The sequence below is a fragment of the Sorex fumeus genome, unplaced genomic scaffold (assembly GCF_029834395.1).
Source record: "Sorex fumeus unplaced genomic scaffold, SorFum_2.1 ptg000061l, whole genome shotgun sequence".
Taxonomy (NCBI): Eukaryota; Metazoa; Chordata; class Mammalia; order Eulipotyphla; family Soricidae; genus Sorex; species Sorex fumeus.
This window is the reverse complement of record NW_026606118.1, coordinates 8,605,965-8,624,745: the sequence shown is the minus strand read 5'-3', so window position 1 is coordinate 8,624,745 and position 18,781 is coordinate 8,605,965. Positions and strand designations below refer to the sequence as shown.

At 55.3% G+C, this 18,781-nt stretch overlaps 1 protein-coding gene across 1 annotated transcript in view; it reads left to right on the top strand.

Moving 5' to 3' along the window:
* Positions 1-317: 317 nt before the first annotated feature.
* TIAM2 (TIAM Rac1 associated GEF 2) overlaps positions 318-18,781 on the top strand; it is a 122,455-nt gene continuing 103,991 nt past the window's right edge. Inside the window, exons 1-4 of the mRNA XM_056126388.1 lie at positions 318-1,436; positions 11,044-11,461; positions 16,008-16,180; positions 17,692-17,916. Of these exons, the coding sequence (XP_055982363.1) occupies positions 324-1,436; positions 11,044-11,461; positions 16,008-16,180; positions 17,692-17,916 (1,929 nt within the window). The 5' untranslated portion in view covers positions 318-323. The remainder of the gene's footprint in view (positions 1,437-11,043; positions 11,462-16,007; positions 16,181-17,691; positions 17,917-18,781) is intronic.

The window sequence follows — 18,781 nt, the reverse complement described above, 5'->3', positions numbered from 1 at the left end:
GCCCAAAATAGAGAAAAGAAAAGAAAAAAAAAAAAGAGTCCTGTCATAATGGATTGGGGGTTGCGCTGAGGCACATACTCATGTGGTTCTTAAGTGGCTCACTCACATGGCTGTCATGTGGTTCTCATGTGACTCTCTCACGTGATTCTCACGTGGCTCTCATGTGACCCACTCGTGTGGCTCTCACTCCCGTGACCCTCAGGCTTTCACTCACGTGACTTACTCACGTGGCTCTTACGTGGCTCGCATGTGGATCAGTTGGGGGCTCTCATGTGGCCCTTCCGTGACTCTCACTCATGTGGCTGTTTTCCGTCTAGGTGAAGATGGGGAACTCGGAGAGTCAGTACACCCTCCAGGGCTCCAAAGCTCACAGCAGTGCTCTTGCCAGTGCTAAGCAGAAGCCTTGCTCGCTCAAGATCCGCAGCCTTCACGCCAAAGACGAGAAGCCCCCGCACGGATGGGGCCACGGGGCGGGCTACAAGTCCCGGGCCCTGGCCCGCAGCTGCCTGTCACACTTCAAGACCAATCAGCCCTACACGGCGGCCAAGGGCTGTGCCCACGCCAAGCACAGGACCAGCGTCCCGGGAGGCAACTTCCAGGGCCTCCCTGTGCCTCTGTCCCCCGAGAACGGCTTCCATGAGCCGCCAGCCCACCCCGCGGCCTTGCGAGACTTCAACGGTGCCCTGCACCCCTGCACCGGGCGCCCCGAGAGCCTGGCCTCCACGCCCCCCGACGAGGAGGACCGCGGAAGCCCCCGCGTTCTCATCAAGACCCTGGGCAAGGTGGACGGCTGCCTCCGGGTGGAGTTCCACAGCGGGGGCGGCCAGGACCCGCCCGGCGGTGCCGACGGGCCAGTGCAGCTGCTACGCTACTCGCCGGTGGTGCTGACCCCTGGTGCCCACTCGCCGCCCAGCCCCCGTGGCCCCGCTGCCCGGCCACGCTCCAGCAAGGGCAGCAGCTCGCTGAGCTCCGAGTCCTCCTGGTACGACTCACCCTGGGGCCCCGGTGGTGGTGAGGTCAGCGAGCCCGAGGGCTCCTCGCCCGCTCCTGGCCCGCCCGACGTTGGCCACCACCACCCCGGCCTGCCCCCCGGCCTGCCCGGACACTTCCCCAGCCGTGACCCCCCAAAACCTTTCAACCAAAGCTCCTCCCTGTCCTCGCTCCGGGACCTCTACCCCCAGGCCCCCCTAGGCCCCCGGCTCTCAGCCGACGACATCGGCCCGCAGCCCGGCCTCAGCAACCGCGTGTCCTTCGCGTCCGACATGGACGTGCCCTCGCGCGTGGGGCGCGGGGACGCCCCCTACGCCTCCTTCACCCTCCCCTGCCGCAAGTCCAAAGCCCTGACCGAGGACGCGGCCAAGAGCTCCCTGAAGGCCCGCATGCGGCGCATCAGTGACTGGACCGGAAGCCTCTCGAGGAAGAAGAGGAAACTGCAGGTGAGCCCGCGGGGGTCTCTTGGCACCCCCACGCCCCCCACGAGTGCCCGGAGGGGAAGCACTGAACAGAAGACCCGGGGGGGGGGGGTATGTTTTCCCTTTGAAACATTCTCATTCTTATTTTAAAATTGGCCAAAAGTTTTCCAAATTTAATTCTAAACATCACACATCATAAAGAAGTTGTGCGGCATCATGAAAAGTTTGGCAAGGTGGGGCCGGTTCAATCCCGGGCACCCCACAAGGTCCCTTCCCACCCCGGACATGGCCAGGAGTGAGCCCTGATCCCCGGAGCTGAGAGTAAGCCCCGAGCACAGCCGGGTGTGGACCCCAAACCAAAAATCGGATGTACAGCAAGGAGGTTTTGACTGTCTTCCCTTATTCGTTTCTCTCCTTGTCTTATTGGTGGACAATATTAGGAAATTTCATTATGGTTTTGGATTATCCTTGAGGGTGCTCAGGGATCACTCCTGGCTCTGTGCTCAGGACTCACTTTTGACTCTGTGCTCAGGGCTCACTCCTGGCTCTGTGTTCAGGGATCACTCCTGGGTCCGTGCTCAGGGCTCAGTCTTGACTGTGCTCAGGGCTTACTCCTGGCTCTGTGTTCAGGGTTCACTCCTGGCTCTGCTCAGGACTCGCTCCTGGCTCTGTAATCAGGGATCACTCCTCTGTGCCCAGGGCTCACTCCCGGCTCCGTGCTCGGTGCTCACTCCCTGCTCCGTGCTCAGGGCTGACTCCTGGCAGAGCTTAAGGCACCCTGTGTGGGCACTGCACTGGGATGGACCGCGTGCAGCTTGCCCGGGCCCTCTGCACTGTCTCACTGGCCTGATTTTCTGGGATTTTAGGCACTAGAACCACGTCTGTCTGTGCGCTTGAATCTCCCCCTCTCCCCAGGCTCCCAGAGCCCCCCAGCCCCCCGGACCCCTTCGTGTCCCCTTTCTGCCCCCCCACCCCCCGCTTCCCCTCTGCTCACCGGCCTGGGAGTCGGCATTGCTGCGTCGCCAGCGGGCTTTATCCTGTTCTGCGTGAGTTAAACCATCTGGCCGTGGCCTCTCGCTTCCTGTTTGTCTCCCTTAGCATCACCGTCACCCCGAGTTCCACATTTTGTCCCGAAGAGCTTGAGCTCATCATTTTTTAAAAACAAAAGACAGAACTTGCTGTGGGGGAGGCAGGGGGTCTTGTTGGCAGCGCTCAGGAGCCTGGTGGAGACGGGAGACAGGGGTCTGGGCAGGGTGGGGAGGGGGCTTCAGTGGGAGGATCTGAGGGTGCTCCCCTGTGTGGGGATGGGGGTCACCCGGGCCTCACCGGGAGGCTCTGCAGACCCAGAGGTGCTGGGGGTCACACCAGGGTCAGCTGCGTGCAAGGCCAGCGCCCTCCCCCAAGGCTGTCCTGTCTCTCTGCTGACGCCACATCCTGTCCCCTGGGGTCTGTCTGGCCTGCAGTTTCCCGACCTGGGCCTGGTCCTCGTGGACTCGGGCTGCAGGTGTGTCCCTGGCCTGCTGCTGTGAATTCGTACGTGCGCGCATTCTTGTGTATATGTTTCCTTTACTTTTTAAAAAAGCGTTTGGGTGGGTTGTAGTGCTGGGGGTTGAACCCAGGGGAAATTCACCGGTGCCGGCCACAGCCCTTGCCCCCAGCCCCGACCCCAGCCCCCTGTACGTCCACACAACTTGCCGGGAGCATTTTTTTTCTTTGTTCAGTTTAATCTCACCTCCTGGACTCCCGCCTGATCCCATGGCCTGGCCACACTGGTGAGAATTCCCCAGGGGATTGGTTATGGAAGAACTTTTGTCTTCTGCATGATTATCATTTGCACTGTCGCATTGTCCTCCCATTGTTCATGGATTTGCTCGAGCGGGCCCAGTAACGTCTCCATTGTGAGACTTGTTGTTACTGTGTTTGGCATATTGAATACGTCACGGGGAGCTTGCCAGGCTTTGCCGTGAGGGAGAGATACTCTCGGTAGTTTGCTGGGCTCTCCAAGAGGGACAGAGGAATTGAACCTGGGTCAGCCGGGCTGGCCACAAGCAAGGCAAATGCCCTACCATTGTGCTATTGCTTCTCGGCCTATCAGTTTAATAATTATCATTATTGTTTGGATTTTTGGCTCCCGGCTCTGTGCTCCGGGAATCTTGTGTGGGGCCAGGGATAGAACCTGACTCATCTGTGTGCAAGGCAAGTGCTCTACCCACGCTGCTATCTCTCTGGCCCCTAAGGCTCAAGCTCTATTGTTCCGTGCAGCTCTGGCATCAACTGAGCTTGGTCTGACTTTGGGGATGTGGACGTTTCTAAAGTGTCTGTTGGTGTCACCACTATTGGGTGGGTGGGTGGGGCATTGACTGCTCAGAACTCAGATTCTGCATGTCCTGGGACACAGTTCTACCCCCACATGGTGAGCCCTGAAGCTCCCTGCTTGGCCAGGTCTCAGCACTGACCTCTCGTCCTGATTGTCTGAGTTTTGCCTGAGCCCCCCGAGTACTTGCTGGGACCCCTCAGAAGTGAGGTTGATGACCCCTAGGGAGTCTTCTGTGGAGGCTCCGTCCTCCAGACCCGGAACTCGTGAGTGATTTTTCACGCTGTGCAGTTATGAGCAGGCTGGCCAGAATCAAAGCATCAGAGCTGGGGAGAGGAAAGGGGTCCCCCGGTTCTAAAAGCGGGGACTCTGGGTTCCTGGAGTTGGGGGTCCTTTCTGAAGGCATGTGCTCAGTTATCACAGAAGCCAGGTCTGCCGTAAATCAAAATTTTTCCCACTGAGTGCCATTTCCATGCATTGATGGCCTATACTAACAGCATTAGGGTGACGACAGCTCCAAGTTAGAGACGAGTTTGAAACACTTCACGGGCGGCCTGTGAAGTTCCTTCTTCCTTTTTGCTTTCACTTTTTCCCTTTTACTTGCATTCCCACAATTGGTCATCGGGTTTGACTGAGACAGACTTTTTCCACACAGATCCCACATCCCGTGCTCCGTGGCTTCATATTCTTAGGTCTGAAACAATTAAAATTTCAGTTCTATGCTTCCACTTTCTCCCTCTGGTACTGCAAAAAAAATTTTTTTTTAAATTCACTGTATACAACTTAGTATGACATCTTATTATCTCACTCCTACTTTGGACAAACTGGCAGGCTACCGAATGTAGCCTGCCAAAACGGCAGAGTCTGGCAAACTCCCCGTGGCGTACCCAATATGCCAAATACCAGTAACAATGATGGGTCTCATTGTCCTAAAGAGCCTTGAATATAATCTCAGGGCTAGGATGAAGGAGACGTTACTGGGGCCTGCTCGAGGCAATCGACGAATAACGGGATAATTTGTGATTTTTGTGATTTGTATATACAACTTGAGATAGAACTTTAAGTCTCATCTCCAAATTACTATTTCCTTCACAACTAAGGGAACATCAAGCTATATTTTCTTAAAACGGGGAGTTGGAGGGCACTTGCCTTGCACACGGCTGACCCAGGTTCCATCTCTGACTTCTCATATGGTTCCATCTCTGACTTCTCATATGCTTCTCCTGAGCACCGCTGGGATTGATTGCTGAGTTTAGAGCCAAGAGTAAGCCCTGAGCATGGCAGGATGTGGCGAAAAACAAAAATAAAGGGACATCAATGACTTGTCACGGAGTATGTGTGGCACTAAGGCTGTAATACTGCAGTCCACACAGTCCTCCAAGAAGAAGAGACATCACAGTACTGATGTGTCGAAATCAAAAGAACAACCACCATGGGGAGGTAGAGCCTGAAAGAAAACAAATTAGGGGCTGGGGAGAGGGTTTGAGAGGCTCCAACACGCTCTTCACACCTAGGCCTCACTTTGACCTCATAACTTTGTGATCTTCCCCCTACCCCTCCCAGGACCCCAGGGAATACCCCCACCCACCCAGCCAACAGTGATGAGCTGAGAGTAGCTCTGAGCACTGCCCAGTGAGGCCCAAAAACAGCAGCAGAAAAGCTCTAGAACTGAAAAAGAAAGTCAGAAAAAGGGGAGCAGGTGGGCAGGAGGAAAGAGAGAGGAATGGAGTGGAAGAGGAGCCAGTGTTTGGTCAAGTTGGTGAGACTGGGGTCCTGAAGGCTTTGCTCCTTGGGGGCAGTTGGCCACGAGAGGCCAGGTCCGGCTGAAGGAGCAGAACCCCCGCCGGCTCTGAGGCTGAGCACTGTTAGCACTGGTGTCTGGTCATGCTGGGACCATTTATCCATCTATGCATGTATCCATCCATCCATCCATCCATGCAGGTATCCATTCATCCATCCATCCAGCCATCCATTCATCCATCCATCCATCCATGCAGGTATCTATTCATCCATCCATCCATCCATCCATCCATCCATCCATCCATGCAGGTATCCATTCATCCATCCATCCAGCCATCCATCCATCCATGCAGGTATCTATTCATCCATCCATCCATCCATCCATGCAGGTATCTATTCATCCATCCATCCAGCCATCCATCCATCCATGCAGGTATCTATTCATCCATCCATCCATCCATCCATCCATCCATCCATCCATGCAGGTATCTATTCATCCATCCATCCATCCATCCATGCAGGTATCTATTCATCCATCCATCCATCCATCCATCCATCCATGCAGGTATCTATCCATCCATCCATCCATCCATCCATCCATCCTTCCATCCATCCATCCATCCATCCATCCATGCAGGTATCTATTCATCCATCCATCCATCCATCCATCCATGCAGGTATCAGTTCATCCATCCATCCATCCATCCATATCCATCCATCCTTACATGCATGTATCCACGCTAGCTTGATCATTGACTGTTTTGGGCACTAGATAGAAAACTTCAGAAACTTCCTCTTGACTGGGAGGTTCATGTCTGCATGTATGAATGCAATTAATGACAACATATTTCTTTTGCCCGTTTCGCAGAGTCAAGGTTACCTTGGTGCAGCTGTAGTTGGTGTCTCGCTCCTGTTAGAACTACAGTCAGATTCTCCCTCTTATGGAGGGCCATGCCAGAGTATTTCTTGATCACATCTAACGCTGGTGCTTGCTGTCTTGGAAATAGTCCGCTTGGTGTCTGAGGCTGCCCCACTGTTTGGGGACCGTGAGTCAGAGAATCTGACTCATTACTGGAATACTGTTAATACCAGCTAAATGAGAAGTATTTCTTCACCACCTCAGTTTTTTTTTTTGAAGAGCAACAAAGTGACAATTTAAAAAAAAAAATCTTAAACTATTTCGAAAGTTTCCTGTCAAAGTGAGTCATCACAGTGGGGATTTTGCCCTGCTCTTGCCTAAGCATTAGTATATAAATAAAGATGACTGTGGACACCATGTAAACATAAGTGGAAAATAATATTTTTATTTGGTGTAGCTATGTGTGGGGCTGAGTTGTTTATAACTGCTGGGTCTCTGGAAGTACTCCAGTTGATGGTTTTCCTGTAGAAGAAAGAAAGTCACCGATAACTTGATTTTTTTTCCTGGTTTTTTTTTGGGGGGGGGACCATACCTGGCAGAGTTCTGGGATCATTCCTGGCAGTTCTCGGGAACCATCTGGGGTGCTGGGAATTGAACCCGGATTGGCCACATACATGCAAGGCAAATGCCCTACCCGCTGCACTACCTCCACCCCTGAGACTCAGTTTCTAACAACCCCCTTCGTGCGAATAGAATTTTCAAAGGAACGCCTAGAGTCAGTGGTTCTTGACACAGTTCCCCCTTGTTTTGATTCAGTGGGTAAAGACGTGAACTGGAAAGGCTGCGTGCAGAGTGTGAGCAAGGGGTCGGCTTCCCTGCAGCCCTTCATCCAAGCTGTCAGTGGGCAAAGCCCGTGTCTCTGGAGCAGTGGGCGCCAGCTCACTGCTGCTCGGGACTTACAAGCTCCTGCAGTTAGCAGCGAGCTCTGTGGACGTCCTTGTTAGTGAACAATGTTAGAGGAAACTTCCTGTTCCCAGCCCCACACACGGCTAGTCCAGTACCCAGGGCATGTATTAACTGTCGGGGGGGAAACTGTGCATCACTTTGGTGTCAGTTTGATTTAGAATTGCCTGTGTCTGATTTTGTATCGGGAAAAATATGGAAGAATCATGCGTTGGGTGTTCTTTTTTTCTTCTTCTTCTTTTTTTTTTTTGCATTTTGGGTCACACCTGGTGATGCACAGGGGTTACTCCTGGCTCTGCACTCAGGAATTACTCCTGGCGGTGCTCCGGGGACCCTATGGGATGCTGGGAATTGAACCTGGGTTTGCCACATGCACGGCAAACGCCCTGCCCGCTGTGCTATCAGTCTAGCCCTGTGTTGGGTGTTTTAGGGCTTAGAAAACAGAAGGCTTTCAGGGGCCCAAGAGATAGTGCCTGCCTGGCATGTGCCTCATCAGCTTCAACCCACGGCACTCTGTATGGTTCCCTAACACGGACAGGGTTTGGCCCCCTAAACAAACAAAAAGGCATTTAGGTCACCGAGGCATGGATGAGTGTAGAGTGCCTTCCTTTTCCGAAAGACATTTCCAAATGTCACTGTGATGTGTGGGTTATGAAAGCAAGCTACAGGGACTAGACGGACATAGTGGGGAGGACACTCGCCTTGGATGCAACCGACCCAGGTTCGATCCCCGGCATCTCATATGGTCCCCTGAGCACTTCTAGGAGCAATTCCTGAGCACAGAGCCAGGAGTAATCCCTGAGCATTGCCAGCTGTGACCCCCCCCCCCACAAAAAAAAACATAAAACAGGACAAAATCGAAAAGGTGCAGTTACTTGCCGCCCCCTTTTATGCCTAAGGACCCTCCCCAGTGTGGGTGGTTGTTAGTCCCTGAAGTCGGGGAATCAGAGGTTCGGGATTCCAGGCCTGGACCAGGAGGGGAGCGGGGAAGGTGGTGGGTTTGGTGGGGAGGTCAGAGGAAGAGATTGTGAATAGCAGAAGTTTCTGTGTGATTTCCTGTGTCCTCACCCGAACAACCTAGGAACTTGCCATTTTCTAGATTAGCTATACATCATCTAGGAGGGAAAGATGACAGTCACATGAAATCTTTGTTTCGGTGGCGGCGGGGGTGGGGGGTGTTGTTCTGGCCATACCTAGTGGTGCTGAGGGGCTCCTTGGCATGGTAGAGGCCAAGCAGTGCCAGGGGTTGCCTGGTGCCCAGCCAACACTCAAGATCTGCGTGAGCCGCGTCTGCTCGCATCCTTAGGAAATTCCTCACACTCAGCAGAGGGTTCTCTGGAGGATGGACGGTGTTATTTGGCTTGAATTTTTTTTTTTTTTGGTCTCTGTGTTTCATGTATTCCTTCATCCATTCATTCATTTTTGGACCATTCCTCAGGAGCTCACGGGCTATTCATAGCCTCAGGCATTCTTTTGACCATTTGATTAATTAATATTTTCGAATTTCCCTCTTACACTTCATCTGAACACTGTGGTTTACAAAGTTGTTCGTGATGTTTTGTTACAGGCATTCCCTGTTCCAGCCCCCATCCCACCACCACGACACCTTCCCTCCACCATTGTCTCCAATCTTCCCTTAACCACCCAATCTTCCCTTAAGCCTGCCCTAAATAATTTATTTTTATTCGCTTGTTATCAATAATTTTCTAACTCACGATCACGATCATCCTGTTGTTCGTCGATTTCCTCGAGCAGGCACCAGTAACGTCTCCTTCTTCCTAGCCCTGAGATTTTAAAAGAACCATTTCAGTGCTCTTTCAGGATTAGGAGGATGAGACCCATCGTTGTTACTGGTATTTGGCATTATTGAGTACGACACGAGAAGTTTGCCAGACTCTCTCGTGCGGGCAGGACACTTTTGGTAGCCTGCCAGGTTCTCCAAAGGAAAATAAGATAATAAGATGTCGCACGGCCGCAAATGTGGCCGTGCGCTTCTGGGAACTGGGTTTTATAGTCTCTGCGTCTTGGCCGTTGATGGGAACAACCTGGCGCTGGCGGCAGCTGGTGGGTGTGATGCCTACCTACTGGAAGATGGAGGATCTAGCTGGAGAAGGCCCAGTCCCAATCTGAGTAGGCTTGGAGACCTTAGCCCCGAGACCCTCATGTCTGGGTTCCTCTGCCAGATCTTTCATGCATGAGGCCCCTCCAGATGTGTGGAGAGTGGTCCCAGCATGGCTGTGGCTGGCTCCGGAGGTCCTCAGCTGCTGGGACTCTACTCGGGGCGGGGGGGGGGGGGGGGTGGGGAGAGAAACTCAACCCTTCCCCCTCCAAGGGGCCCTGGTGAGGACAGCCAGGTGTGGGGGCAGGAGACTAACTCATTGCTAACTCAATGATCAAAAAATGTTCCCTTACAAGATAGTTAGTGAAGATTGTTGCATTTCACCATGGAGCTATTAAGAGATTACTAAAGTGATGTTGTTATAGTTTATGCCTTCTGTGTTGTTTGTATTTTAGTCGAGATGGGTTGCCTTCTCTGCTACACCCCCTCCCATCTGGTGTAAAGCCTCAGGCTTGAGTGTCACTCCTAGTGGTGCTCAGGGAACCAAGCTTGCTGGCACAACCCATTGTTACCTTCCTGGCCCTACATTTTTTGTTGTTGTCATTTGTGGTTGTTGCCACACCCTGCTGTGCTAACTGAGGGCTTGATCCTGCCTCCACCCCCAAGGATCACTCTTGGCCGGGCTTGGGGAACCATATGGGGTTCCGGGGATTAAACCCAGGTTGGCCATATGCAAGGCACACACCCTACCCACTGTACTTTCTCTCTGGCTCCTGGCCCTACATTTTTATTTTTTAAAAAATTTTATTTTATAAGGTAGTTCACAATATTTGATTACATTTAATATTCAAACACCAATCCCACCACCATGACACCTTCCCACCACCAGATTTGGGATGTTTCCATCCTGAGCCCCAATCCCTGTCCCAAAGCACAACCGAAATAGTATATTTTGTATTGTGTGTTATGAGAAACAGCTGAAAATGCTACAAAAAAGTATCCATAGAGGAAATAGTGTGAAGGTTGTTCTATTTTGGCAGGAGCTATTAAGACCTTCTTTAGGAAATCACAAACTTGTTGTTAAAGGTTGAGTGATAGAACTTTTGTATGTATATCTGAAAAAATATATATATTCATATATATATTTCCCTCTATATTGGTTCAAATATATATATTTGAACCCCATCAAATGTGGTGTGGTACTCTTGGAGAATGGGTTGGAATGTCTTATGATGTGTCATGCAGCCGCAAATGTGGTCACGCGGTCCAGGAAAAGGTTCACTTGTGCACGAGGCTTGGCCTGATATGTTGGGAGTAGCCTTAAGCATGGCGGGGGTTGGGTTCTGAAGTTTTTGGCTGTCGGGGCTGGGTCCCTTGGGGCAGGGAGGGCTCTCACCGGCCCTCACTGCTGCACCCCAGGTCAAACAGCCTGGCGCCGGAGTCCGGTGGTATGGCTATGGTGGGGGTCACGTTGCTCCCTTCTGAGAGAGAAAGCCTTGAGATCTGGATGGTGGCCGGTGATGGCCCTACATCCTGCAGCCTGGCATCTGCTTTTCCTCCTGGTCCAGAGACGGTGATGACAGAGTTACTCTGTGTGAACAGCCCTGGGCTCTGCGACAGGCAGCGTTAGCGGGAGGGGACAGGGGTTGGATGTCGGGACCCTCTCACGGGCCGGGGATCTGCCTTGTCACCACAGGAGCCAAGGTCCAAGGAGGGCAGCGAGTACTTCGACAGTCACTCCGATGGCCTGAACGTGGAGCCGCTGGGGCTGCCGTCGGCGGGGGACTCGGCGCACACCCTGTCCCAGCGGAGCGAGTCGGCGCTGGCCCTGGGCAGCGACGCCCTCCGCCAGAACATCTACGAGAACTTCATGCGTGAGCTGGAGATGAGCCGGGCGCACACGGAGCACGGGGACACGTCGTCGGGGACCGCCGAGTCCAGCAGCGAGTCGCTGAGTTCCCTGGAGCAGCTGGACCTGCTCTTCGAGAAGGAGCAGGGGGTGGTCCGCAAGGCTGGCTGGCTCTTCTTCAAGCCCCTTATCACCCTGCAGAAGGAGCGGAAGCTGGAGCTGGTGACGCGCAGGAAGTGGAAGCAGTACTGGGTGACGCTGAAGGGTGAGTGTCCCCCCGGGCCCCTCCTCTCCTCCCGCGCCCCCTGGGCTGGAGATTCCTTTGAGCTAGCACCAGCGGACGAGCGTCCTGTGGCCAGCAGGCCTGGGGTCTCGGACCCGTGTGCGGGGTAGGGGGTGGGTGGGCTCGCTCACATCCCTGCTGGCTTCATTCGGGTTGGGAGCGATGGAAGGTGAGCGTGGCCACTTATTCCCGTGGAGGGACGCCCTGACCAGGTCTCTTCGCCCTGGCAGAGGGATTCCCCTGCCCCGCACCCCCCCCCCCCCCCACTTCCTTCCTGCTCTGCGCCTGCCCGTGCCCAGTTCCCGAGATGTCCTCTGCCTGCTCTACAGCCGAGGAATCCCTCATTCCACCTCGGTGACCTCAGCTCATCCCATTGTCATGGGCACCCACCAGAGCCTCCCCGTCACCCCCCCCCCCCCCCAAATGCAAAGGAAGCAGTCACTGTGTGTGTCAGAAGCGTTGTCACCAGCACTGGCAAGGAAGGACAGCGCTGGTGGTGCTGGGGGGGAGGGGTGGGATGTGGGGGGACTGACCCCAGGGTGCCGGGAGGGACAGTGAGGTCCATGGTCATGATCTATGCACCGCAGCAAGTGTATCCTGACCTCGGGCGCACCTGTCCCCCATCTGGTGGCCGTTAGAGGAGCTGCCTGGTGCTCAGAGAGGGACCTAATGGGGGGACTGTGCCCTTCCTCCTCCTTACTCCTCCCTCCTCCCTTTTTCTCCCTCCTCCCTCCCTCCTCCTCCCTCATCCTCCTCTCTCCTCCCCTTCCTCCTTCTTCCTCCTCCTCCTCCCTAAGCCCTCCTCCCCCTCCCTCCTCCTCCTTACCCCTTCCTTCTTCCCTCTCCTCCACCTCCCTCCTGATCTCTCCTCCCCCTCCTCCCCCTCCTCCCCTTCCTCCTCTGTACTGGTCTCTGCCTGAGGCTCCACTCTCTCCTCCAGGGACAATACCACAGCACAGGAGATTCCTTTGAAGATTTTCAGATTTTCAGAGGGCTTCCTCTAAGTGGGGGAGAGTGAAAGGGGCCCCTGAGGCCAGGTCCGAGCACCTGCTGGGTGTTCCCTCGCACCCCCTCCTCGGGCTGTCCGGATTCCTTCCTGGGACTGATGCTCTTTCTGTTCTTCGTTTGCTTTCCTTTTTGACTCCTGGCTCTGCACTCTGGGTTCCTCGAGCAAGGGCTGGAGCACTGAGCTGTATGCGGGAACCCTGGGCTGGGTCCCCAGAGCCCCCTCCGTCCCCAGGAGCAACTTGGAGCACTGTGGCAGGAGTAGCTCCCAAGCACTGCTTGGTGTGGAGTCACCCCACCTCCTATTTGAGTACTCACATCACATGCTCTCCCTGTGAGGGCCTTGGGACCCTCCAGGTCCCGTCTGTGTAGAATGAGATGGGGGCAGCTGGGGGTCTGTGCACAGGCTGCCTTGTGGACCTGGCCCAGTGGGGTGCTGAGGGGCGGGTACCCGGCATGGGTCTCTGGCCATGTTGGTCTCGGGGAGGGGCGGGGGTGGACCCCAGGGCCGAAGGTAGTGCTTCCAGACACACCTCAGGGGTACAAGGTTAGTGCTGCTTATTTTGGCGGGGCCACCCCAGGGGCCACTCCTGGTGATGCTCAGGGACCACGTGAGGGGAGCAGACCAGGGAGGCTGCGGCCAGGCAAGTACCCAGCCCACTGTGCTGCCTCTCTGGTCAGTGTCCAGCACACCAGAGGAGCGCGCCCTCCCCCATTCCCCATTCCCACAGGTGGGGGGCAGAGACAGGGGGGCCCTTAAGGCATGATCTCTTGCAGTAAGAGGCATTGGCGATGCCCAGCGAGGGTGGGTCGCCTGTAATTGTCCCTCAGAGCAGTGTGTGTGTGTGTGTGTGTGTGTGTGTGTGTGTCTGTGCACATGCAGGGGTTGCAGGGGGCCGGGGATGATCACAGGCAGGTCATGCGCAAAGGCCGGGAGGTCCTGCAGGGACCTATACCCCCTGATGCTCCCTTGGGCCCTCAGAGCCCCTGAGCAAGGGCCAGCTGGGACTTTCTTTCCCCTATGGTGCCAACTCTGCCGCGCCCACACCCCTGTGCTGGTGTGTAAAGCACGCCCAGTGCCCCCAGAGAAAGGCCGCTTTATGTGTGCAAACGCTCTCAGGCACATTCCTGCCTTTCCTTTGCAGCCAGGAAAGCTGTGTGATAAAGATTTTTTTTTCCCCCACCCCTGGTGTGACCTTTCCCACGTGCCGTTCTACACCTTTTCCTCTGAGACTCCGGGTGTGCCACGTTTAACTTGCTTGGCGGAGAACCCCACTTGTACTGTTGGGGCTCGGTGGACTTCTGCGCTGGAAGCTGGAAGGCAGGGACGTGGGCACACGTCTCCCGGACAGATGGAAGGAAGGCAGTTCAAGAGGGGCGCAGGGGAGAGTGACTGTGCTGGGGACGGCTAGTATCCCCAAGCCTGAGGGTACAGAGGGTGTGCTGTATGCAGAAGGTGTGCTGTGTACAGAGGGTGAACTGTGTGCAGAAGGTGTGCTGTGTGAAGAGGGTGAACTGTGTGCAGAAGGTGAGCTGTGTGCAGAGGGTGAGCTGTGTGCAGAGGCTTGTTTGTCTGCAGAGGCTGAGCTAGTGCAGAGGGTGAGCTGTGTGCAGAGGCTGAGTGTGTGCAGAGGGTGAGCTGTGTGCAGAGTGTGAACTCTGTGCAGAGGGTGAGCGGTGTGCCGAGGGTGTGCTGTGTGCAGAGGATGTGCTGTGTGCAAAGGGTAAGCTGTATGCAGAAGGTGTGCTGTGTGCAGAGGGTGAGCTGTGTGCAGAAGGTGAACTGTGTGCCAAGGGTGAGCTGTGTGCAGAGGGTGAACTGTGTACAGACGGTGAGCTGTGTGCAGAGGGTGAACTGTGTGCAGAGGGGGCGATTTCCCTGCGGAGGGCGTGTCTGCTTCTGACTTTCCCGTGAGTGGCTGTGCATGTGGCCCCAGCGACTTTGCTGGCTGAAGGCTGGGCCAGGCGGGCAGGATCTGTCTCAGATACAGAGGCGTCCCTAGACCAGAATCCTTAAGCGCTTTCAGGGTGCTCGGGGCTCTGTCGGATGAGAATGAGGTGTGGAGCATAACTGGTTTAGGGTGTTTCTCGGGAGAGCACCAAGACGTGTTGCTCTTTTTCTTGGCGTCATGGCTCCCCTCTGTCCCTGTACTTCATGGCTCTTATGAGCCGGTACCCCCCTCCTCATCACCCCCCCTCCCAGAAGCTTCCATGCCAGAACAGCTCTCGGGGATGCGTTATGCAGGACTGGTTGTCACAACTCTGGGGGTGCTAGGAAGCCCCTTTCCATTAACCCCTGCACCTTGAAGATTAAGACAGTTCCCTGGGTTCGGGGGCTTCCAGTTGCCACCCCCACCCTCGTCAGCGGGAGAGCCATCGCAGGCCAGCAATTGTCGGACCGCCAGGCCTGGCCTGGGAGAAGGGCCACGGTCTGTGTGAGATGTGTCTGTGCCGGAGGATGCATGTACTTCTTCTGCACACGAGCCAGGCAGGGGACACCGTCAGGGGAACACGGGAAGCAAACACCAACTCACTGGAAAGAACCGAGCGGGTGGAGCCCTGTCACCTTTACGCCAGCCCCCGGCCCCCTGCTCTTGGCCTGTGACACATGCAGCAGGACGTGGACTGGCCTCTCCCGAGGAGGGAGGGGGGACATCAGGCTTTCCTGGAGCAGGGAGCACGGCTTAGGGCCCCCTGGTGCAGGGAGCACTGTTCAGGGCCCAGGAGCAGTCCCTGTTTATGCAACTTTTTTTTTTCTTGTTGTGTCACACCCAGCGATGCTCAGGGACAAGGGTCAGAGAGGGCCAGGCCGGCACCTCCTCGTGCCTCTGTCTCTCCTCCCGGGCCAGCCCGTCATCTCCTCTCCCTGCATCCCTATCAATGGGATTCTGTTTCATTTTGTTTTGGGGCCACTCCTGGCAGTGCTCAGGGCTTCCTCCTGGCTGTGCACTCAGGAATCACTCCTAGTAGTGCTCAGGGCAGGTGGGGGTGGGGGATCATACCTGGGTCAGCTGTGTGCAAGGCAAGTGCCCTACCTGCTGTACTGTCTCTCCGGCCCCTGTCCCTTTGGATTATTCTTTTTTCTTTTTTTTGGGGGGGGGGTCACACCCAGCGATGCACAGGGGTTCCTCCTAGCTCTGCACTCAGGAATCACTCCTGGCGTTGCTCAGGGGACCAAATGGGATCCTGGAAATTGAACCTGGGTCAGCTGTGTGCAAGGCATAACACCCTACCTGCTGTACTATTGCGCCAGCCTGTCTTTGGATTTTCTTTAACTAAGACACCCTTTAATTTAGACAGGCAAGCAAGATGTATTCTTTATTTTGGTTCTGAGGCTGTTCCTGGCGGTGCTCAGGGCTTACTCCTGGCGGCCCCTCGAGGCGTGATTGTATACAAGGAGGACCCCCCCCCCCCACTGTGGTGAGGTTTAAAGGACCAGTCCAACAGTTCTCACCCCCCTCACCCCTCTGGCACCCTCACCGCCCCATCCCACTGTCAGACGCCGAGATTCTGCTCCCCCTAGGCTGCACCCTGCTCTTCTATGAGACCTACGGCAAGAACTGCACCGACCAGGCCAGCGCCCCGCGGTGTGCACTGCTTGCCGAGGACAGCATCGTGCAGGCGGTGCCCGAGCACCCCAAGAAAGAGCACGTCTTCTGCCTCAGCAACGCCTTCGGCGACGTCTACCTGTTCCAGGTCCTGCGTGCTCCCAGCCGGGGGGAGGGCGGGGGGGGGGGGTGCTGTGGTCAGACGTGTGCCCACGGGGGTGGGGAAGGAGCTGAGCTCCAGGGCACGGCTGGGACCCCAACCAGGGACCCTCTGCGGGAAGGGGAGGGGGTGTCCACATCACTCATCCTCCTGGGCTTTTGGATACTGGCTGCTGTCTGTGGGGTGGTCCCCAGGGCACAGAGAGAAGCTTCAGGAATCCTGCCCGGAAGTAACTCTCTGATGTGAGGTGGGCGACCCCAAGCCCTGTCTTTGTGTTTGGCGTTTAGGGAGTGGGGAGACGGGGTCCCACCCTGCAGTGCTCAGGGGTACTTCCTGGCTTTGTGCTCAGGATTCCTTCCCTGCAGTGCTCTGGGGCTCATACGGGGGCCCCTCCAGGAGGCACCTTCACCCCCCTATCGAATCTCCAGCCTGGAGTTGGTAGTGAAGCCGGAAAGATTTGACCAGGAGAGCTGAGTTTTTCATTGTTTTTTTGCCCTTTGGGTCACCCCCAGATACGCTGGGGCTGACTCCTGGTTCTGAGCTCAGGGATCATCCCTGGTGAGCTCTGGGGACCTGACGGGATGCTCGGAGATGAACTGGGGCCGGCCAGATGCGAGACAAGTGCCCTGACCACTGGTACTTTCTCTCCGGCCCCTCCTGTTCATGTGTAAGAGAAGACCCCTCTCACACAGGAACATGGTGCCCTGGAGTCCACAGTGTGTGTGTCTTGCTATGGTGTCTGACCTCCCGCTCTCCTGCCCACATTTCACCCGAACTGTGTCCTTAACCACTGGTGGCATTTTTGTTCTGGTGTCTACCTTTGCATTTTATTTTATCTTTAATTAATTAATTAATTTTGCTTTTTGAGTCACACCCGGCAATGCACAGGGCTTACTCCTGGCTCTGCACTCAGGAATTCCTCCTGGCGGTGCTCAGGGGACCATATGGGATGCTGGGAATTGAGCCCGGGTCGGCTGCATGCAAGGCAAACGCCTTCCCCGCTGTGCTCTCGCTCCAGCCCTTACCTTTGCATTTAAAAAAAAAAAAAACCATTTATTTATTTACTTGCTTTCGGTTTGGGGGCCACACCCAGGGATGCATGGGGATGATTCCTGGCGGTGCTCGGGGCGGGGGGGATGGTATAGGATGCCGGGGATCGAACCTAATCCCGGTTGGTCAGCCATGTACTAAGCAAGTGTCTGAGTCGCTGTACTCTCTCTCCTGCCCCTAATTAGGACGTCAGGCCCAATAGTTTTCCCTCCCCGGGGGATGGGGTTTGTCTTTTTTAGGGCTCCCCTGAGGTTGTGGGGGCTGCAGGGTCTTTTCCACTCTGCCCCGAACCCCTCCCGGAGGCTGGCACTGCGGGCCCGGGTGTGGGGTCAGCGTTGATGGATTTTAAAGGAGCAAAGGTGCCGGGTTGGGGTGGTGGGGTTGGCACGCCCACGAGAGGGGCCTGGGAGCCTCACGCGGCCTCTCCCCTGTCCCCACCCTGCGCCCAGGCCACCAGCCAGACAGACCTGGAGAACTGGGTGACGGCACTGCACTCTGCGTGCGCCTCGCTCCTCGCCAAGCGGCAGGGCAAGGAGGACACTGTGCGGCTGCTGCGGAGTCAGGCCCGGAGCCTGGCGCAGAAGATCGACATGGACAGCAAGATGCGCAAGATGGCCGGGCTGCAGCTGGCCGTGGTCAGTGACCCCCGCAACAGGAAGGCCATCGAGAACCAGGTGTGTGTTCCTGTCCAAGGAGGCCACGCGGGTGTTGTGAGTTACTCCCAATCAGTGCTGGGCGCTGTAAACAATAGCTAGAATCTGGAAAAAAAAAACCTGAGTGCCCGAGAACAGATGACTGGTTAAAGAAACTTTGGTATATCTACATAATGGAGTACTATGCAGCTGTTAGAAAAGATGAAGTCATGAAATTTACATATAAGTGGTACTACATGGAAAGTATCATGCTAAGCGAAATGAGTCAGAAAGAGAGGGACAGGCATAGAAAGACTGCATTCATCTGAGGGACATAAAGTAACAAATTGGAAGACTAACACCCAAGAATAGCCAAGATAAGTACCAGGAGGTTCACTCCATGGCCCGGAGGCCAGCTGCACATGCTGAGGGAGAAGGCAGCTCAGATAGAGAGGGGAGCACCAAATAAAGGGTGTTGGGAGGATCCTCCCAGGATGGGAGAAGCATGCTGAAAGTAGACTATAGACTGAACATGATTGCCACTCAATGCCTCTCTTGCAAACCACAGCACCCCAAAGGAGAGAGAGAACAAAAGGGAATGCCCTGCCACAGAGGCAGGGTGGAATGGGGGGATGGGAGGTGGGAGGGATACTGGGACCCGTGGTGGTGGAAAATGGCCACTGGTGGAGGGATGGGTGTTTGATCATTGTACAATTGAAACCCAAGCACAAAAATTTGTAAGTCTACAACTGTACCTCATGGTATTTCACTAACAAAAATTAAAAAAGAAAAAACAAAACAGTGCTGGGGGGACGGGGCCAGGGGTGGGGAGAAGGTATTCCTGAATGTCCGAGGCACGGGCCCAAACTGTTGTCTTGCTTTTGTTTCTTTTATCGGGGGTGGGGGG